The sequence below is a fragment of the Staurois parvus genome, unplaced genomic scaffold (genome assembly GCF_062004578.1).
Source record: "Staurois parvus isolate SC_StPar_1 unplaced genomic scaffold, SC_StPar_1.0 ptg000552l, whole genome shotgun sequence".
Taxonomy (NCBI): domain Eukaryota; kingdom Metazoa; phylum Chordata; class Amphibia; order Anura; family Ranidae; genus Staurois; species Staurois parvus.
The window spans coordinates 57,595-80,809 of NW_028318348.1; the positions used below are offsets into that span (position 1 = coordinate 57,595).

A 23,215-nucleotide genomic window follows, 5' to 3' on the forward strand; every position below is an offset into this window, starting at 1 on the left:
GTCACACAAGATTACCGCAAAGGTCTAAAAAACACAAAAGTTCAGTAAAAATACAAACATACTATAGTGAATTTTAGGGCAAATAAAACGCAATAAATTACCCAAATATTTGGTAAATTATAAAAGACGAGGTTGCACGGAGTAAACAGATACTCAACATGTCAAACCTTAAATTTGTGTGGGCCTATGAAATTGCGTCAAACTTCAGTACCCTAAATGTTCTATAGCCAACGCTTCAAAAGCCCCTACAAGTTACAAGTTTAGTGTCATGTTGGCGGTCTTGTGCTAGAATCTCACTCCTGGGTGCGCAGCGATATGCAACATGTGTATCACAATCAATGTTTAATTGCGTAGGTGACCTCAACACTTGGTTTACGTTCGTACACATACGTGTATATGGGGGTGGGGGGGGGCATCAAAATTTTTTGGGTGAGGGTGTTATGTGCTTGGGTGTAACTATTTTTTACAATAACATTTTTTTTTTTCTTTTTTTTCCCATCACATAATGGACACAAAGTCCCCTATGTGATGATTTTTAGGTGACAGGTCCTCTTTAATGAGACATACAGGGTCTAACTGTATATTGCATTGCAATACATTTCTCCCCAGCTATTCTAGCCGGAGAAAGTGACAGTGATGACCCGGGAGTGACGTCATATACGTCGCCTTCTGGGTCACAAAGTAGGGGAGGAGAGCAGACGTGTTTCCACTCTCCCCTATACCTGCCATGTCGGCCCCGGGCCCGCAGATTGGCAAGTGCAGCCTGCAATACATGGAAGCCGCACGACTGCTTCCACCTGACAGACAGGAGTCTGCCTGTCAGTTGAAGACACAATCCCGGAGGTTGCAGCCCCTGGATTGTGTGTACAGCACCTGCTCAAAGGCTTTGTATGGCCAATGGGTCAGGTCCTACAGGTAAAGGCTAAGTCTCTGTTTTGCACAACAGTAACTTAAGATTGGCAAATTTCAAACACAAAAAATTCTCCGGGAAGGTGGGGAGGAACCCACTTTGAATAAAATATATATAAGTATTTTTTTCATAACCATTAGCAAGAACACCACAATTCATCCTGGAGGATCTGTAGGACCCTCTACTTCAAGAATTTGTCAAAAGCAACTTAATTTGTGTGATTTTAACTAGCTGTGGACATGGGATGTGCTACACATGCCCAAAAAACACAGCAAAGCGAAACAAAAACGAGAAGCGCACAAACCTTGTGCATTACCTCAGTAACCAAAATGTATTAATTATAAAGTGATAAAAACAGCGAATAATATCAGGCATGTAAGTCCTCAGAGGGACTTTAAAGATAAGAAGCCAGCCCGAATCCCATCATAGGGGTAGATATTCAGTACAGCTGACGCGTTTCGAAGGGCATCCTTTCTTCATCAGAGCTCTTACATGCCTGATTTTATTCGCCGTTTGTGAGTATCATTTTATAATGAATAAATTTTGGTTACTGAGGTATGGATGCAGATCGAAGTTCATCTCTTTTTGATCTGCAGATGAATGAAAGAGTAGATACAAAAGTAACAATGTTTCTTTGTGTCTCTCTATCTTGCTTTGGACCTTTCTAATACATCTTCTACCACTGCTGTATATTCGCAGCAACTCCCGGCTGTTATTTTGACAATCAGGAATAGCCAGCAAGTGTGCAGAGTGTGTGAATGTGCAGAAGGACAAGGCGTACTACCTATGCCCTGTGTTCTTTTTGATAAACCAGAAACGAATTCTCCTGTGCTCTAGGACCTAGGCGGGTGGCGGATGGATGGAACCAGAACTGGAAAAATCGACCCCCAGTGCATGTAGAGTTGTGCAGCTCCAAACAAGGCTGGGGAAACCCAACCAAAACTGCAAAGCGAAACAAAAACGAGAAGCGCACCAACCTTGCGCATTACCTCAGTAACCAAAATTTCTTAATTATAAAGTGATACTCACAAACAGCGAATAAAATCAGGCATGTAAGTCCTCAGAGGGACTTGAAAGATAAGGAGCCATCGCGAATCCCATCATAGGGGTAGATACTCAGTACAGCTGACGCGTTTCGAAGGGCATCCCTTCTTCATCAGAGCTCTTACATGCCTGATTTTAGTCGCAGGACCGGTATCTGCTCCTTTGTGCAAGGAGGAACAGGATGAGTACTGCCAGAGTATCATTTAAGAATTAATAAATTTTGGTTACTGAGGTAATGCACAAGGTTGGTGCGCTTCTCGTTTTTGCACAGGCAGTCCAACTCCTCCAGGATGGCACATCAATACGTGCCATTGCCAAAAGGTTTGCTGTGTCTCCCAGCACAGTCTCAAGAGCATGGAGGAGATTCCAGGAGACAGGCAGGTACTCAAGGAGAGCTGGACAGGGCTGTAGAAGGTTCTTAACCCATCAGCAGGACCGGTATCTGCTCCTTTGTGCAAGGAGGAACAGGATGAGTACTGCCAGAGTATCATTTTATAATTAATACATTTTGGTTACTGAGGTAATGCACAAGGTTTGTGCGCTTCTCGTTTTTGTTTCGCTTCGCAGTTTTGGTCGGGCTTCCTCAGCCTTGTTTGGAGCTGCACAAATCTACATGCACTGGTGGTTGATTTTTCCAGTTCTGGTTCCATCCATCCGCCACCCGCCTGGGTCCTAGAGCGCAGGAGAATTAGTTTCTGGTTTATCAAAAAGAACACAGGGCATAGGTAGTACGCCTTGTCCTTCTGCACATTCACACACTCTGCACACTTGCTGGCTATTCCTGATTGTCAAAATAACAGCCGGGAGTTGCTGCGAATATACAGCAGTGGTAGAAGATGTGGTAGAAGATGTATTAGAAAGGTCCAAAGCAAGATAGAGAGACACAAAGAAACATTGTTACTTTTGTATCTACTCTTTCATTCATCTGCAGATCAAAAAGAGATGAACTTCGATCTGCATGTTATGTTTGTTAAAGCAACCTGACAAAAAAAAGTCATAAAAATATAAAGCTTCCTGTGACTGGATGAGCAGCACCCAACACGACTCAATTTTGTTCCATCAGCTGACGGGAAGTCTCTGTCCTTCTGCCGGAACACAGAACTGTATATTGTGTATTGTTGATGCCACATACAGGTTATACAGCGTTGACAGCAGCAGCATGTAATAGTAAAGGAAATACACTGCTCAAAAAAAATGAAAGGAACACTTATTAATCAGAGTCTAGCATCACGTCAATGAAACTCCTGGGATATTGATCTGGTCAGGTAAGTAGCAGAGGGGGTTGTTCATCAGTTTCAGCTGCTTTTGTGTTAATGAAATTAACAACAGGTGCACTAGATGGGCAACAATGAGACGACCCCCAAAACAGGAATGGTTTTACAGATGGAGGCCACTGACATTTTTCCCTACTCATCTTTCCGGACTGTTTTTCACTAGTTTTGCATTTGGCTAGGGTCAGTGTCACTACTGGTAGCATGAGGCCATACCTGGACCCTACAGAGGTTGCACAGGCAGTCCAACTCCTCCAGGATGGCACATCAATACGTGCCATTGCCAGAAGGTTTGCTGTGTCTCTCAGCACAGTCTCAAGAGCATGGAGGAGATTCCAGGAGACAGGCAGTTACTCTAGGAGAGCTGGACAGGGCCATAGAAGGTCCTTAACCCATCAGCAGGACCGGTATCTGCTCCTTTGTGCAAGGAGGAACAGGATGAGCACTGCCAGAGCCCTACAAACTGACCTCCAGCAGGCCACTGGTGTGAATGTCTCTGACCAATCAGGAACAGACTTCATGAGGGTGGCCTGAGGGCCCGACGTCCTCTAGTGGGCCCTGTGCTCACTGCCCGGCACCATAGAGCTCGACTGCCATTTGCCATTGAACCCCAGAATTGGCAGGTCCACCACTGGCACCCTGTGCTTTTCACAGATGAGAGCAGGTTCACCCTGAATACATGTGACAGACGTGAAAGGGTCTGGAGAAGCCGTGGAGAATGTCCTGCTGCCTGTAACATCATTCAGCATGACCATTTTGGTGGGGGGTCATATCCATGGAGCAATGCACAGACCTCTACAGGCTAGACAATGGCACCCTGACTGCCATTAGGTATCGGGATGAAAACCTTGGACCCATTGTCAGACCCTACACTGGTGTAGTGGGTCCTGGGTTCCTCCTGATGCACTACAATGCCCGGCCTCATGTGGTGAGAGTATGCAGGCAGTTCCTGGAGGATGAAGGAATTTTTACCATTGAATGGACCCCACCGTCGCCTGACCTAAATCCAATAGAACATCTCTGGGATGTCATGTTTCGGTCCATATGACGCCAGGTTGCACCTCACACTGTCCAGGAGCTCAGTGATGCCCTGGTCCAGATCTGGGAGGAAATCCCCCAGGACATCATCCGTGGTCTCATTAGGAGCCTCCCCCGACATTGTCAGGCATGCATACAAGCATGTGGGGGCCATACAAACTACTGAGGACCATTATGAGTTGCTGCAATGACATTTCAGCAATATGGACTCGCCTGCTGCATCATTTTTTCACTTTGATTTTTGGGGTGTCTTTGAATTCAGTCCTCTGTAGGTCGATCATTTTCATTTCCATCAAACGATGGGACATCCTTACCTTCCTAACACATTACCCCGTCCATGTCAGTATAGAGATCCAGCAGGAGATTTGTCCCCATTGAGATCTGATGGGTTCTCAGTGTTCCTTTCACTTTTTTGAGCCGTGTATTTAGAGGTGTCGGAGGGCGTGGAGACGTTACCCAGTTTTGTCGCGGTTGCCATGGCACCTAGGGCGTCGTTGCAGATGTAGTAATTGTCGCTGAGCTGAGGGTAGCGCTGGTTGAGCTCTTCGATGAGTTTATTGATGGCCTCTTTCTGCTCCCCGCCACTCAGAGACATGCCCTGCGGAGAATCAGAGGACACAGAGAAAGATAATATTGGGAACAATGGACGATAAGCAAAGCGCATCGCAAGTACAGGGGCTGCTCTCCTGACTGATGGGGTGCAATGAGCTTGTAGCGCCCCCCACAGTGTGCATACAGCCAATGCACCTGAAAAGGGATCACCTCGAATGTCTGGTGTTGACAGGAGCCCATCCCCTCACCAGACTCCCTGGACCACCCACATACCCCAGCAAAGCACACCAATAGGTTCCTGAGGCACAGTGATTTTATTAACCCCTTCCAGTCCGGACACTTTCCCCCCCTTCCTGTCCAGGCCAATTTTCAGCTTTCAGTGCTATCACACTTTGAATGACAATTGCGCAGTCATGCAACACTGTACCCATAGGAATATTTAACATTTGAGACAGATAAATCTTTATTTTGGTGGTATTTATTCACCGCTGGGAGTTTTATTTTTTTTTGCTATGTAAATTAAAAAGTCCAAAAATTTAGAAAAAAAGTGTTTTTCTTATAAAATTTTGCAAATAAATAATATTTCATCATAAATCTTGGCCAAAATGTATTCAGTTATCTTTTCAGTAAAAAAAAAATAATAACCCAAATTAGTTTATAACCAAAAATTATAATTTTTTTAAATTATTTTTATTATTTGTTTATTTTTTTTACATACTATCACCCTAGCAGTACAGTGTCACCATGGTGACACTGTGCTACTTGTGGGGGGTGATGAAGATTTTTTTTTTTTTTTTTACACCGATTGCTTTTACACCCATAAAGGCTGTAAAAGCAATCATTTCTCCTTCTCTCTAGCTGCATTCTTGCAGCCATTGAGAACTACTGTGTGAGCTGTGATTGGTCACAGCTTGTCACATGGTACAAGGCTATAATTTACATATTAATTGGCCCAAGTTTGGGGGGTTTGCAGAAACATTCTATTACGGATAAAGGCTTATCTTGCATGTTCCATATCATATGCATCAAATGCCTTTGCAAGCCTAGATATTATCTTGTAAAAGTAGCAATGACATCATCACTATGCTGTAGCCTGTGCAGAGAACAGAGCTGTAGGAGGGGCCCAGCAGGCTCCACCCACCGAAGGATGTCGGCAGAAAACTACAGGAGGGGGCGGGGACGAGACCAGTCACCCTGCACAAGGAGAGAGAGCAGCAGTGAGCGGTCTTTATTACAGGAAGCCAAAGTCTCACAATGGATTACAGCACAGATCTGAAAGAAGAATGGATTTAGTGTCCGGTCATACCGGTGCAAATTTCATGTGCGTTTTGGGAATTGAAATCACACCCGATATCGCATCTAATGAATGTGAATGTCGGTGTCTTAACATTTGCCATTGGCTGCGACGCGATTTCTAAAGTAGCTCTTGCATGACTTTGTCTGCAGTTTTGTTGCGATTTCACATACATAGAATATAATGGAAATCGCTCTGCAAATTGCAAGAAATCGTTTAAAAAATCTTCACAAGTAGCAAGAAAGTCTTCAGAAATCGCACCCGAAATCGCACACAAAAATCGGAAGATTTTAAAATTGCAGGTGTGTGACCGGATTTGCTGATCCTGGAGATTTAGTTACTGGTCACCCCGCTGCAATTTAAAATCATGTGATTGGTGTGCAATTTCAGGTGCAATTTCTGAAGACTTTCTTGCGACTTGTGATGATTTTCAACGATTTCTTGCAATTTGCGGCGTGATTTCTAAAGTAGTTCTTGTGTGACTTTTTCTGCAGTTTTGTTGCGATTTCACCTACATAGAATATAATGGACATCGCGCTGCAAATGGCAAGAAATTGTTGAAAATCATCACAAGCCGCAATAAAGTCTTCAGAAATCGCACCTGAAATTGCACACAAATCGCATGATTTTAAATTGCAGCGGGGTGACCGGTAACTAAATCTCCAGGATCAGCAAATCCGGTCACACACCTGCAATTTAAAATCTTCCGATTTCTGAAGACTATCTTGCTTCTTATGAAGATTTTTTAAATGATTTCTTGTAATTTGCATTCTGTTCTATGTATGTGAAATTGCAACAAAACTGCAGAAAAAGTCACGCAAGAACTACTTTAGAAATCGCGCTGCAGCAAAACACAAAATGTTAAGACACCGACATTCACATTCATTAGATGCGATTTCAATTTGCAAATCACGCCTGAAATCGCACCGTTATGACCAAGCACTTATGCAGGCCATAGACGGGTCGAAAAACTGGCCGTTTTTTTATAAAAAAAAAAAAGAAAAATCGGTTGTTCGATCGGCTGACGTTACCACCAACGGTAAAAAGAAAAAAACGCCGATTTTCGACCTGTCTACGGCCGGCATTTAATTACTTCTGTCCCTGCAGAGAGCTCCGCTATTATATTCTATATGAAAAGACTTGCGGTTGCAACATTCTATCTATTTGTATCCATTGCAGATACAGATGGTTTTATTCGGATACAAATAGATACATTGTTGCAACCGCAAGACTTTTTCATGTCAAATATAATAGCGGACTGGAATTCTTCTTTCTTCTTCTTGCAGGTCACGGCTCATGCGCAGATTTTTTATCGGTAAAATGATCGGCCGATTTGCCCATCATTGCCGGGAAGATCGGCTGATCGTCAAAAACGGCTGCAAATTTTCCAACTTGACCGATAAAAAAAATGTGCCAAAACCCCAAAAAACGGCCGACCAATTAACCCACTAATGGTGTGAAAATCGGCCGATTTTCGACCCGTCTATGGCCGGCATTACCGCGTCTGACAAACCCTTTCCCTGTTACATAGCATTATTATTATTATTATACAGTATTTATATAGCGCCAAAGGGTTTGCTCAGCGCTGTACAGTAGCAAGGGGGACAGAACATGAGACAAGACGGTAACAATACAATACACGAGGGGTTCAAGGGCCCTGCTCTTTTGAGCTTACAGTCTAGGAGGGAGGGGATGGTGATGCTGGAGGAGATGGCTGTGGGGGATGGAATGGTAGGAGGAGTGGAGGAGATCGGCTGTTAGGTGACGGTGGGGTAGACTTCCCTGAAGAGATGGGTTTTCAGGGTGCGCCTAAAGGTGAGGAGGGTAGGGGACAATCTGATGGATTGGGGAAGTGAGTTCCAGAGGATGGGGGAAGTCCTGGAGAAGTCCTACAGTCGGGCGTGGTAGGAGGAGACCAGGGAGCTAGAAAGTAGGAGGTCCTGTGAGGAGCGAAGAGTACGGGTTGGGTGGTATTTGGGTATCAGGTCAGTGAGGTAGTTCGGGGCAGAGTTATGAATGGCTTTGTATGTCTGTGTTAGTAGTTTGAATTTAATGCGTTGGGCAATCGGGAGCCAGTGGAGGGAATGACAGAGGGGGGTGGAGCCCAGTGGAGGGAATGACAGAGGGGGGTGGAGCCCAGTGGAGGGAATGACAGAGGGGGGTGGAGCCCAGTGGAGGGAATGACAGAGGGGGGTGGAGCCCAGTGGAGGGAATGACAGAGGGGGGTGGAGCCCAGTGGAGGGATTGACAGAAGGGGGTGGAGCCCAGTGGAGGGATTGACAGAGGGGGGTGGCAGAAGCAGAGCGGTTGGTAAGGTGGATGAATCTGGCCACTGAGTTCAGGATAGACTGAAGAGGGGATAGTCTGTGATGAGGTAAAGCGGTGAGGAGGGAGTTGCAGTAGTCCAGAAGTGAGATAATAAAGGAGTGAATGAGTAGTTTAGTAGTGTCTGGGGTTAGGAACGAACGTATTTTGGAGATGTTGCGGAGGTGGAACCTGCATGCGGTAGTCAGCGATTGAGCATGGGGTTGGAAGGACAGCTCTGAGTCTAGAGCAGCAATGGGCAAACTACGGCCCGCGGGCCGTATACGGCCCGGCAGACCTTTTAATCCGGCCCGCGGAGCTAGGCTCCCCTCACAGTCCGCCCTGAAGACCGGTGTAGCATGAAAATCTGTCTCCTATGAGGATCTGTCCCCCTCGACGTATCTGCGCATGTGCCGGAGATCACCGATCGGCTGCTAATGCCTGAAACTGGCACATGCGCAGATACGTTGAGGGGGACAGATCCTCATAGGAGACAGATTTTCATGCTACACCGGAACGGCGCGGGAACACGGCGAGAGGAACGCGCGGAGCAAAGGTAAGTGAATTGACACAGGGGGGATGAATTACTATGGGGGATGAATTACTATGGGGGATGAATTGCTATGGGGGATGAATTGCTATATGGGGGATGAATTACTATGGGGGAATATTACTATACTTACTATGGATGACACATACACATCATTCATCTACTCTTGGTCCGGCCTCCGGGTCCAATATATGAACCCATTGCGGCCCTCAAGTCAAAAAGTTTGCCCACCCCTGGTCTAGAGTGACACCTAGGACCTTGGCTTGTGGGGTGGGACTTATGGTAGCGTCGTTGGTCATGATGGAGAGGGTGGGGGGGAAATTAGGAGCGGTTCAGTTTGAGGAAATGGAGCGACATCCAATCTGATATGTCGTTCAGTAGGTGGGTGATACGGGCGGAGACTGAAGGGGTGAGGCGAGGGGTGGAGAGGTAAATTTGCGTGTCATCGGCATAGAGATGGTAGTTGAAGCCATGGGAGTGTATTAGTTTGCTGAGGGAGGAGGTGTAGATGGAGAAGAGAAGGGGCCTGAGGACAGAGCCTTGGGGGACCCCAACAGAGAGGGGGAGTGAGGGGGAGGTGGTAGCATTATAGGTAATGCTGAAGGAGCGTTGGGATAGATAGGAGGAGAGCCAGGAGAGGGCGGAGTCTCTGATTCCAAGGGAGTGTAGTTTAGTAAGGAGGAGGGGGTGGTCAACTGTGTCGAAGGCCGTGGAGAGGTCGAGGAGGAGGAGGACTGAGTAGTGGCCCATTAGCTTTGGCGGTTAGCAGGTCGTTAGTGATTTTGAGTAGGGCGGTTTTGGTGGAATGTTGGGGGCGGAAGCCGGATTGTAGGGGATCGAGGAGGTTGTGATTGGTGAGGTGGGCGCTTAGGCGATTGTATGGCAGTGTTTCTGCACAATGCTGAGTGCCCTCTAATGGTCTCTGCGGGTTCTTACCAGACATCGGATGGGGACCTGGGTGTCCAGCCCTGCCTTCTCCTTGGCCTCGGTGACCATGGTATAGATGGCTTCCAAGCACCGCTCTGTGCCAACCAGCTGCAAGCAGACCAAATAAAATCAGCATTACACCCGGCGCTGCTATACAACATGTCTGCCTGTGTCCCAGAATATTCCTCTGACACCGAACACAACGATCCCTCCACCCAAACCTGATAATTCACTGCCAGACTCTATTGGTGAGATCTCTGTGCTGAGTTCCCTGGTCTGTACACCCGCTGTGCCCATTATGAGGCGTTCCCACCACCCCTGTGCTGAGTTCCAGGGTTTGTACACATGCTGTGCCCATTATGAGGGGTTCCCACCATCCCTGTGCCGAGTTCCCGGGTCTGTACACTCACTGTGTCCATTATGAGGGGTTCCCACCATCCCTGATTATTATTTTTTTATCATTGAGTAGGAGGAGCTGGAAAATGCAAAACTCCTAAAAGGACAGGAACAGAGCTGGGAATTACGGCCGGGTGATCTCACTGCTGGAGGATAATTGAGAACAGTGCTCTCTAAACTGCGTCCCTTTGCTTGCCTTTATCTGGCCCTTGCGCACTATTACACCCATCCACTGACACCAATAATGAGGCACAATTCCTTCCATTGATACCAATGACGGGCCATTACTCCTTTCACTGACACCAGCAATGGGGCACTATTCCCCCCACTGACACCAGCGATGGGGCACTATTCCCCCCACTGACACCAGCGATGGGGCACTATTCCCCCCACTGACACCAGCGATGGGGCACTATTCCCCCCACTGACACCAATGATGGGGCACTATTCCCCCCCACTGACACCAATGATGGGGCACTATTCCCCCCCACTGACACCAATGATGGGGCACTATTCCCCCCACTGACACCAATGATGGGGCACTATTCCCCCCACTGACACCAATGATGGGGCACTATTCCCCCCACTGACACCAATGATGGGGCACTATTCCCCCCACTGACACCAATGATGGGGCACTATTCCTCCCACTGACACCAACGATGGGGCACTATTCCTCCCACTGACACCAGTGATGGGGCACTATTCCTTCCACTGACACCAGTGATGGGGCACTATTCCTTCCACTGACACCAGTGATGGGGCACTATTCCTTCCACTGACACCAGTGATGGGGCACTATTCCTTCCACTGACACCAGTGATAGGGCACTATTCCTTCCACTGATACCAATGACGGGGCACTATTCTTCCCACTGATACCAATGATGGGGCACTATTCCTCCCACTGATACCAATGATGGGGCACTATTCTTCCCACTGATACCAATGATGGGGCACTATTCCTCCCACTGACACCAATGATGGGACACTATTCCTCCCACTGACACCAATGATGGGGCACTATTCCTCCCACTGATACCAATGATGGGGCACTATTCCTCCCACTGATACCAAGGATGGGGCACTATTCCTCCCGCTGATACCAAGGATGGGGCATTGTACGCACTCACTAGACTTCAGGAAAATTTCTACTCACACTGACCACAGTCCGGCCCGCATAAAGTCTCAAGAACAGTAAAGTGGCCCTTTGTTAAACATCTTTGGAGACCCCTGTGTTAGAAGGTCAGGGGCCGGCTCCGCACTCTGCCTAGAACTCAAATATCACTTAAAGCGCAACTGTAAAATGAAATGGAATTTCCCAATAGGGCCCCTTGTTCCGGTGACAACTCAGCTTTGTACTTTCCATTGTGGACACGCTGAGGTCACCGATGGCAGTATAAAGCAGACAGAAGGGGGCGCTAATCCTACAAACAGCTTCACATGCACTGTAAGGGCCTGACATCTGGGCTTTTCATATTATCTGGCGCCATCTTGTGAGTATTTTGTGAATTGACACTTTTCCAGCAGAGAAAGTCATTGCTATTAAAGAAGAAAAACATATTTCAGAGCCATACGGGGGCGCTGTCCTGTGTCTGGCCACCTACATACTGCATATTATTAGAGTCTTCAATAAATCCATTTTAAAGGAAATTGTTAGCAAACAACGCTACATGCTACAGGAGAGGGTCAGAGAGTGTAGACACAATACAGGAGAGGGTCAGAGAGTGTAGACATACTACAGGAGAGGGTCAGAGAGTGTAGACACGGTACAGGGGAGGGTCAGAGAGTGTAGACATACTACAGGAGAGGGTCAGAGAGTGTAGACACGGTACAGGGGAGGGTCAGAGAGTGTAGACACAATACAGGAGAGGGTCAGAGAGTGTAGACACAATACAGGAGAGGGTCAGAGAGTGTAGACACAATACAGGAGAGGGTCAGAGAGTGTAGACACAATACAGGAGAGGGTCAGAGAGTGTAGACATACTACAGGAGAGGGTCAGAGAGTGTAGACATACTACAGGAGAGGGTCAGAGAGTGTAGCTATGGTACAGGAGAGGGTCAGAGAGTGTAGATATGGTACAGGAGAGGGTCAGAGAGTGTAGATATGGTACAGGAGAGGGTCAGAGAGTGTAGATATACTACAGGAGAGGGTCAGAAGAGAGTGTAGATATACTACAGGAGAGGGTCAGAAGAGAGTGTAGATATACTACAGGAGAGGGTCAGAAGAGAGTGTAGATATGGTACAGGAGAGGGTCAGAAGAGAGTGTAGATATGGTACAGGAGAGGGTCAGAAGAGAGTGTAGATATGGTACAGGAGAGGGTCAGAAGAGAGTGTAGACATACTACAGGAGAGGGTCAGAGAGTGTAGACATACTACAGGAGAGGGTCAGAGAGTGTAGACATACTACAGGAGAGGGTCAGAGAGTGTAGACATACTACAGGAGAGGGTCAGAGAGTGTAGACATACTACAGGAGAGGGTCAGAGAGTGTAGACATACTACAGGAGAGGGTCAGAGAGTGTAGACATACTACAGGAGAGGGTCAGAGAGTGTAGACATACTACAGGAGAGGGTCAGAGAGTGTAGACATACTACAGGAGAGGGTCAGAGAGTGTAGACATACTACAGGAGAGGGTCAGAGAGTGTAGACATACTACAGGAGAGGGTCAGAGAGTGTAGACATACTACAGGAGAGGGTCAGAGAGTGTAGACATACTACAGGAGAGGGTCAGAGAGTGTAGACATACTACAGGAGAGGGTCAGAGAGTGTAGACATACTACAGGAGAGGGTCAGAGAGTGTAGACACAATACAGCAGAGGGTCAGAGAGTGTAGACATACTACAGGAGAGGGTCAGAGAGTGTAGACATACTACAGGAGAGGGTCAGAGAGTGTAGACATACTACAGGAGAGGGTCAGAGAGTGTAGACATACTACAGGAGAGGGTCAGAGAGTGTAGACATACTACAGGAGAGGGTCAGAGAGTGTAGACATACTACAGGAGAGGGTCAGAGAGTGTAGACATACTACAGGAGAGGGTCAGAGAGTGTAGACATACTACAGGAGAGGGTCAGAGAGTGTAGACATACTACAGGAGAGGGTCAGAGAGTGTAGACATACTACAGGAGAGGGTCAGAGAGTGTAGACATACTACAGGAGAGGGTCAGAGAGTGTAGACATACTACAGGAGAGGGTCAGAGAGTGTAGACATACTACAGGAGAGGGTCAGAGAGTGTAGACATACTACAGGAGAGGGTCAGAGAGTGTAGACATACTACAGGAGAGGGTCAGAGAGTGTAGACACAATACAGCAGAGGGTCAGAGAGTGTAGACATACTACAGGAGAGGGTCAGAGAGTGTAGACATACTACAGGAGAGGGTCAGAGAGTGTAGACATACTACAGGAGAGGGTCAGAGAGTGTAGACATACTACAGGAGAGGGTCAGAGAGTGTAGACATACTACAGGAGAGGGTCAGAGAGTGTAGACATACTACAGGAGAGGGTCAGAAGAGAGTGTAGATATGGTACAGGAGAGGGTCAGAGAGTGTAGATATACTACAGGAGAGGGTCAGAGAGTGTAGACACAATACAGCAGAGGGTCAGAGAGTGTAGACATACTACAGGAGAGGGTCAGAGAGTGTAGATATGGTACAGGAGAGGGTCAGAGAGTGTAGACATACTACAGGAGAGGGTCAGAGAGTGTAGATATGGTACAGGAGAGGGTCAGAAAGTGTAGAACAGCTATAGAAGTTGTTGGAGACTGGAGACACATGACAGAGGACTGCTGGAGATCCCCGGTATTGCACTCTTCACACAAGTTCCCCCTACAGCCTTTATAATGACTGGGGGCACCCTAAGCATAGTACAAGTTCTACAGAAGTGTGGAAGAGGACCTGTCTCTCCCTGTAACACATGGACCCATCCAAGGTACACATCCAGAGAACACCAACCTCCTGGAGGTGAACCTACCTCCCCGTGTATCTGCATTACAAGGCAAGTCATAAACGGTTACCCAGTGATTGGTGCAGGGGCCCTCCGTCTCACACAGGATCCGCCCATCCTCCGCCACCAGCACGGCTTTGGAGTGAGTCCCACCACTGCACAGAGAGAGGGAAATGTCAGCACAGAATGAAGGGAAGACGTTCCATAGCCCCCCGACATCCATCCATCCTGCCAGGGGTGGACTGACAACTCATGGGGCCCCCGGGCAATAGGGGATCATGGGGCCCCTGTGTCCTCGCCCACACTCAAAAAAGCCTATGAAAAAGGTACCAGGGGCATCTCATGGGGCCCCCTACTGACCCTGACCCTCGGGCAGTGCCCGAGTTCCCAAATAGTCAGTCCGCCCCTGCATCCTGCCAACCTGCAGCAGTCATCAGACCTCCAGATACGGGAGCCTCCAGATAACATCCCCCCCTCCAATGTACCTGGGAGGAGATTGACTTCTGTGTGTCCCCGGGGCCCCTAATCAGCCAGCAGTCCTTGACCTCAGCTCCAAGTCAGAGCTCTGGTACAATTGTGGGTACCACATGGGGCCCCTAGGTGCCAGCTATACATTTGCTCACATCTAAGGCTCCATTCACACCTATGCGTTTTCCAGAAACGCACAGCAGTCCATTTACCATGACTTCCTATGGGACGGGTTCCCATCTCTGCGTTTTCACCCGGTGCGATTTTTGGAGGGCCAGGGACTTTTTTTAAATGCAAAACATTGTATTTTGGGTTCTATAGACTTCAATGGAGATGCTACAGAAAAGCATGTAGTGCGTTTTTTACGCGTTTTACGTTTTAATCTGCCCAGCAACAAGTTGAAAAAGAAAAAAACCAACAACCGCAGAACGCATCAAAAACGCACCGCAAAAAGCACCGAGCACTGCATAGGTGTGAACCTAGTCTTAGGGCAGTTCAAATCGCGGGTGGGATCGCTGCTATTGTGCCCACAATTCGAAAACATTGTGTGAAACACGCGATCGCATTTGGAGGCGTCATTCATTTCAATGGCGCCTGAAAATGTGCAGATGGTAAAGCCCCCCCCCCGTTGCTGCTGTGCATTTGCATTCTACAGGCGCTTTTGTTGAAGGAATCCCTGTTGATCCTGCCATGGTAGTCCATGCTCAGGCACTTCCTGTTATGGGGTGACAACTGTCTTGGAGCTTTTGCTGCTGCATTGTCCCCAGTCACAATGGAGACTGTGCCGAAACACAATGCGCCAGCAAAGTCAGCGGTTGTCACTGCTGGGATGCTGGAGGGAGCGCATGTAGACAGGAAGTGGCTGCAACAAGCCGCAGGAGATCAGCAGAACTGAGATACCAAAAAAAAAAATGTATGGCATTTATTTTGCCCTTAGAGCAGTGAATGTGACTGCAAGAAATGTGAACTGATTGTTCCAAACAAATGGAAGTGAGAGGGAAAAGGACCGGTCCGGGAGCTCACAGAGGATATGACCAAGAAGCAGAAAAACACAGTAAGGCTAGATTCACACCTATGCAGGTTGTGTTTGATCCATTTCTGCAGGATATTTTGCGTTGCGTTTTTGATGTGTTTTGCATTTATTTTATTTTTTTTTTCACTTGTTGCTAGGCAGATTTAAAACACAAAACGCTTAAAAAATGCAGCAAAAACGCACAACATGCTGTTCTCCAGCATTCCCATTAAAGTCTATAGAACCCAAAATGCAACTTTTTTGCGTTCAAAATAGTCCCTGACCCTTTTTAAAAAAAACGCGGAGATGTGAACCTGTCCCATAGGAATGCATGTTACACGAATTTCTGTGCGTTTCTGCCAAATGCTGCAGGAAACGCTAGGGTGTGATCCAATGGTTGGGCTACATCCACACCTATGCAGTTTGCGTTTGATCGGTTTCTGCAGTGCGTTTTACGTTGTGTTTCTGATGTGTTTCTTTTTCTTTTTTTTTTTTCTTTGCTAGGCAGATTTCAAATGCAAAATGCATCATAAACGCATCAAAAACGCACTACATGCTTTTCAGCAGCGTTCCCATTGAAGTCTATAGAACCAAAAACGCAACTTTTTGCATTAAAAAAAGTCCCTAAGGGCAGGTTCACACTATAGAAACGCAGTCCAGATGTGTTCTGGTCAGGGGCAGACTGACATCACATGGGGCCCCCGGGCAATAGGGTTCATGGGGCCCCTGTGTCCTTGCCCAAACTCAAAAAAGCCTATAAAAAAAAAAGGTACCAGGGGCATCTCATGGGGCCCCCTACTGACCCCGGGCCGTGCCCAAGTGCTCAAATGGTCAGTTCGCCCCTGGTTCTGGATGCGTTTTTGGATGTGCATTTGTTGCCCAAAAAGAAGTGCCTGCTCCTTTTTCGGGCATGAGTTTCATGCGATTTTTAAAAGGGGCGGCTTCCCATGCTAAAATTGTGTCAGAATCGCACTGTGTTTAGGGTGCCATTAAATGTGCATTGAGCGTTGCGCAGCCACTGACACAGTTTGGAATCGCAGGTAGATTTGCGTCGATTCTGGCTGCGATTCCAAGTCGCCAAGTGTGAATGGAGTCCTACCTGGGATATTCGGCTGAATTCACAGCGTTCGTGTTATTGGTTGAGCGAATTGCATGCAACGTGATGTGTGGCTCACAGGGCAGCCCATTCACATGTGCATGTGTCACCGAAAAGGAAAAAGGAGCTTGAAGTGATTGTTGATGGTGCAGTCTGAGATCACAGCGCAATCCTTTCGCACGACATTCACAGCAGAATTGCATCACGTTTTGGATATTGGCACCCAAACGCGTGTCGCACATTTTGCAGCGACTGTCATGCGATTTGGGTTTGCGGAGATTCTGTTGTGAAGTGTGAATGGAGCCACGGGGTGTTATTAGAATATTATTATTGCCGTTTAGTATTTGTTTTGCAATGGACTACATTACCGCCCCCCGTTTGTACAGCTTTGTACTGCGCCACAGGGGATGACGGTGCTATATACACGGCTCAGGAACATGAAAGGAACACTGTGTAATCAGAGTATAGCATCAAGTCAGTGAAACTCCTGGGATATTGATCTGTTCAGGTAAGTCGCAGAGGGGGTTGTTGATCAGTTTCAGCTGCTTTGGTGTTAATTAAATTAACAACAGGTGCACTAGATGGGCAACAGTGAGACAACCCCCAACAGGAACAGCTTTACAGGTGGAGGTCACTGACATTTTTTCCCTACTCATCTTTTCTGACTGTTTTTCCCTAGTTTTGCATTTGGCTAGGGTCAGTGTCACTACTGGTAGTATGAGGCCATACCTGGACCCTACAGAGGTTGCACAGGCAATCCAACTCCTCCAGGATGGCACATCAATACGTGCCATTGCCAGAAGGTTTGCTGTGTCTCCCAGCACAGCCTCAAGAGCATGGAGGAGATTCCAGGAGACAGGCAGTTACTCTAGGAGAGCTGGACAGGACCATAGAAGGTCCTTAACCCATCAGCAGGACCGGTATCTGCTCCTTTGTACAAGGAGGAACAGGATGAGCCCTGCCAGAGCCCTACAAAATGACCTCCAGCAGGCCACTGGTGTGAATGTCTCTGACCAATCAGAAACAGACTTCATGAGGGTGGCCTGAGGGCCCGACATCCTCTAGTGGGCCCTGCCCAGCACCATAGAGCTCGATTGTCATTTGCCATTGAACACCAGAATTGTCAGGTCCACCACTGGCCCCCTGTGCTTTTCACAGATGAGATCAGGTTCACCCTGAGCACATGTGACAGACATGAAAGGGTCTGGAGAAGCCGTGGAGAACGTTCTGCTGCCAGTAACATCATTCAGCATGACCGTTTTGGTGGGGGTCAGTGATGGTCTGGGGAGGCATATCCATGGAGGGACGCACAGACCTCTACAGGCTAGACAATGGCCCCCTGACTGCCATTAGGTATCGGGATGAAATCCTTGGACCCATTGTCAGACCCTACGCTGGTGCAGTGGGTCCTGGGTTCCTCCTGGGGCGGGGGGTCCTGGGCTCCTCCTGGGGCGGGGGGTCCTGGGCTCCTCCTGGTGCAGACAATGTCTGGCCTCATGTGGTGAGAGTATGCCGGCAGTTCCTGGAGGATGAAGGAATTGATACCATTGAATGGCCCCCACACTCACCTGACCTAAATCCAATAGAACACCTCTGGGATGTCATGTTTCGGTCCATCCGACGCCACCAGGTTGTACCTCAGACTGTCCAGGAGCTCAGTGATGCCCTGGTCCAGATCTGGGAGGAAATCCCCCAGGACACCATCCGTGGTCTCATTAGGACCCTCCCCCGACGTTGTCAGGCATGCATACAAGCACGTGGGGGCCATACAAACTACTGAGGACCATTCTGAGTTGCTCCAATGACATTTCAGCAAAATGGACTCGCCTGCTGCATCATTTTTTCACTTTGATTTTCGGGGTGTCTTTGAATTCAGTCCTCTGTAGGTCGATCATTTTCATTTCCATCAAACAATGGGGCATCCTTACATTCCTAACACATTACCCCGTCCATGTCAGTATAGAGATCCAGCAGGAGGTTCTTCCCCATTGAGATCTGATGGGTTCTCAGAGTCCTCCTCTCATTGGTTGGAGCCGTGTGTATATATATATAATGGAAGGTGACGGACGTATCATGCAGCCAACATGTGACTTCTAGAAGGAAGCATCTGGGGCTGCCAGTCCAGGGAAGAGATGAGATCTGATTTATATTTATAGATCTATATTTATAGTTGCTATTTATAGATCAGAGAAGGATGCAGAGTTTCCTGTTCCATTGTTTCTGATACAAAGTAACAAGAAGAACGAGGACAGGAGAAATCTATAGATCAGGAAATAGAAGCTCTCACCCCTCCACTCCTCCATACACTGCCGGCATGCTGCTTCTTCCAGCCCTGGCTGGTCATGTGACCCTTGTGTCAGCTGACTCTGCGGAGAGGAGGAGGAAGTGATGGCTGCAACGTAACTCCCTAATAAAGAGAACCTGTCACCGCTCCCTTCTCTACATATCCTGGCACTGCTGTGCAGTTCTTGGAGAAATCCAGAAATACATTCATGTGACCAGGACAGCACTGATAGGGCCACACACAAACAGTGATTCGCTGACGCGCGTGCAGATTTGTGCGATTCGCAGGAATTTGCAGCATGGTGTATAGAGCTCAGCAGTGAGTCATATAATGATCGCAGACGATACACGGAAACAGGGGCGGACTGACAACTCATGGGGCCCCCGGGCAATAGGGGATCATGGGACCCCTGTGTCCTTGCCCAAACTCAAAAAAAGCCTATGAAAAAGGTACCAGGGGCATCTCATGGGGCCCCCTACTGACCCCGGGCCCTCGGGCAGTGCCCGAGTTTCCAAATGGTCAGTCCGCCCCTGCACGGAAATCACACACATAACACGGGATATGTATTCATACCTCCCAATGTTTGAGCTTCAGAAGGACATGATGGAGGAAGCGAGCCGCGGCGCCTGCAAGGTGTGGGTGTGACCAAAATCTTAACGGTGGGAGGGGCTTAAGATGCATGGTTAAGGCTCCATTCACACTTATGCGACTTGGCATGCGACTTTGGGCTCCAAAGTCGCATGACAAGTCACCCCCCCCATGTTTCTCAATGGGTACCATTCATATCTGTGCAACCTCAAGTCCTTGAAAGTAGTTCCTGCACTACTTTAGTCCGACTTTCATGCGACTTGAGACTAATTTATCATCGTTTAATAAATGTGGAAATGTTTAACCCTTACCTACTGTATCCAGAATTTGAAAAAAGCTTTGGCTCTTTAGAGCCCATTCACACTTGTGCGACTTGTCATGTGACCTTGGGGTCCAAAGACGCAAGACAAGTCGCACCCCATTTATATCTGTGCGACTTAACAGCAGTTCCTGCACTACTTTGGTCCAACTTTCATGCGACTTCAATGTAGACTCTCGATAGTCGCACCAAAATGTTCTACATGTGACCTTGTACCGCACAATCACCCTTGGTCAAAGCCAAATTTGCATCAAAGTTGCAACGAAAATCGTACGATTTTGAAGTCGCACAAGTGTGAATGGAGCCTTAGATACAGTTTAGCTCCAGCCAGACGGAAAGGATGGACTGCCCCGGGCCCGCCCCTTTAATTCATTGGATTTCAGTTTCAACCATTTATATCTGTGCGACTTGAAAGTAGTTCCTGCACTACTTTGGTCCGACTTTCATGCGACTTCAGTGTAAACCCACCAAAGTCACACCTGAATGTTACACATGCGACTTTGTACAGCACGATCAATCTTCCTTGGTCAAAGCCAAAGTCATGCCCATCCAAAGTCGCACTGTAAAGTCACAATGAAAATCGCATGATTTTGAAGTCGCACGAGTGTGAATGGAGCCTTAGCTATACCTAAAATTTGGCTCTGGCTGGATGGAAAAGCCAGACTGCCCTGGGCCCGCCCCTTTAATTCACTGGATTTCAGTTTCAAGCATTTATATCTGTGCAACTTGTAGTTCCTGCACTACTCTGGTTCAACTTTCATGTGACTTCAATGTAAACCCACTAAAGTCGCAGGAAAGTCGCACTTGAATGTTATACATGTGGCTTTGTACAGCACAATCAATCATCCTTGGTCAAAGCCAAAGTCGCGCCCATCCTAAGTCGTAATGAAAATCGCACGATTTTTAAGTTGCTTGAGTGTGAATGGAGCCTTAGCTACACCTAAAATTTGGCTCCAGCCAGATGGAAAAACCTGGACTGCCCCGGGCCCGCTCCTTTAATTCACTGGATTTCAGTTTCAATTCTGGTCCGACTTTCATGTGACTTCAATGTAAACCCACTAAAGTCGCAGGAAAGTCACACCTGAATGTTATACATGTGGGCGTTACCTAGGGCGGTCTGCATGCAAATGAGGCCTGCTTAGGAACGCCCACTCCTCCAGACCGACACCCACTTCGCACCAGTTTGGTCCGACTTTCATACAACTCAAGGGCCATAGACTTCAATGTAAACCCTCCAAGGTGGCACGATCGTACCGCACAATCTTCTTTGGTCAAAGGCATAGTTGCAACAAAGTCGCACTCACCCAAAGTCCCATCAAAGTCGCACTGTAAAGTCGCAATAAAATTTGCATGATTTTGAAGTCGCACGAGTGTGAATGGAGCCTAAAGAAAAACTTCTTTACTCAACCAGCAACTGTTGAGACAATGAACAATGATATTCTTTCATGTTTCCGCTGTCAGTGGGCTTCCCCGCTGACAGCTGAATGTCAAAAGAATTGCTGGCATTGCCTGGCAAAAAAAAAAAAAAAATGGCGTGGGGTCCCCCCCTATTGATACCAAGCCCTTCGGGTCTGGTATGGTTTTTTAGGTGAACCCCATGCTAAAATAGAAAAAAAATGGCGTGGGGTCCCCCCCAAAATCCATACTAGACCCTTATGTGAGCATGCAGGCCAGGAAAGGGGGGATTTACGATTGAGCTCCTCCTCCCTCTTGAACCATACCAGGCCACATGCCCTCAACATGGGAGGGAGTGCGTTGGGGCGGGGGGGTTCCCCCCCAAAGCACCTTGTCACCATATTGATGGGGACAAGGGCCTCTTTCCCACAACCGTGCCCGGTGGTTGTGGGGATCTGCGGGCCCCCCCACCCCCCCGTGTGAATGAGTATGGGGTACAAGTATAGTGTGAAAAATGACAGGAGACAGTCTTTGACAAGTCCTTTATTAAAAACAAAAAAATCTCCCCCGACGTAGATCCAACATCAACCACGATGCCCGCCGCCCCCGCCATCCTGAAAAGTTAAAAAAAACCGCTCTACACTCCCGACGTTGGCTCCCACCATCTGACAGCTGCGCTGGGATGACAGTTCTTAAATAATGTGATGCTGTCACAAGGGGGCGGGGTCACCATCATCAGGGGCGGACTGACCATTTGGAAACTCGGGCAATGCCCAAGGGCCCGGGGTCAGTAGAGGGCCCCATGAGATGCCCCTGGTACCTCAAAGGCTTTTTTGAGTTTGGGCAAGGACACAGGGGCCCCATGATCCCCTGTTGCCCGGGGGCCCCATGAGTTGTCAGTCCACCCCTGGACATCATCATGCACTGTGATTAGCCAAAGCATTGCACCTGACCTGTGGCCAATCACAATGCCCTCTTAGGGTGCGGCTTACCGTTCGTGTGTTCACCGATGTTTGAGTCAAATTTATGCAAATTACTCCCCCCCCACAAGCAATACTCTCCCCCCAATAAAGAGCAGCTGCTCCAGGCCGATCAATGCGAACTTCACCCCCTATACCTGCCGAGTTGGTGCTTGTCCAGCCTGCAAGCTGCATAGTGAACAACCCTTTCAGCAAAAAATCCAGAACTGGGAGGGGGCCTGCAAAGTGTGGCATTGGTTGCTAGGATGCTGGCAGTCCTAGCAACCAATGATTGCATTGAAGATTGAGGAGGAAGGGGAAGGTGAGCAATGATTGCTACCAGGTCTACTGACAGTAATGACACCCCGGTCAGATCAAACCTTGAAATCATGCGACTTTCAGTGAAGTCGCACAATTTCAAATTTGTGTGACATGCCGATTTCAGGTTTGATTTGCAAGACATCTGACACAAATGTCTATAGAAATCGCATGGAAAATAGTGGATGTGCTACTTTAGAAATCGGTGCGGATCCGACCGAGTCAGAACCGCATTGATATGACCGATGTAATTGGGGACAATAGGGTGTGACTTGGCATGTGGTTTGCAAGTCGCATGGCATGGAAATCGCATCCTGTGTGACCGGGGACTTAGTGCACCTGCTGAGGATACCATGACTGAGTGCTGGAACTTCTTCTGGACTCCAGCCCAGATCCGTGGGACCCCGGGACTTACAATGAAATCTCAGGACGGTCCCGCAATCTGAGGTTGGGGTGCCATTAACAATGTATTGGCTCCTGCAGCAGATGGCAAAGCTAGTGCGCTTTGACCATGGTGCAGGCAACGCACACAGAACGCACCTTTCTA

At 48.0% G+C, this 23,215-nt stretch overlaps 1 protein-coding gene across 1 annotated transcript in view; it reads right to left on the reverse strand.

Annotated features, from left to right (window-relative positions):
• The window catches only part of NAGK (N-acetylglucosamine kinase), a 38,526-nt gene extending 19,365 nt beyond the window's left edge, over positions 1 to 19,161 (reverse strand). The window contains exons 1-4 of the mRNA XM_089691164.1: positions 19,093 to 19,161; positions 14,300 to 14,384; positions 9,900 to 9,998; positions 4,720 to 4,861 (exon numbers count right to left, since the gene is read on the reverse strand). Of these exons, the coding sequence (XP_089547290.1) occupies positions 4,720 to 4,861; positions 9,900 to 9,998; positions 14,300 to 14,384; positions 19,093 to 19,121 (355 nt within the window). The 5' untranslated portion in view covers positions 19,122 to 19,161. The remainder of the gene's footprint in view (positions 1 to 4,719; positions 4,862 to 9,899; positions 9,999 to 14,299; positions 14,385 to 19,092) is intronic.
• Positions 19,162 to 23,215: the final 4,054 nt, after the last annotated feature.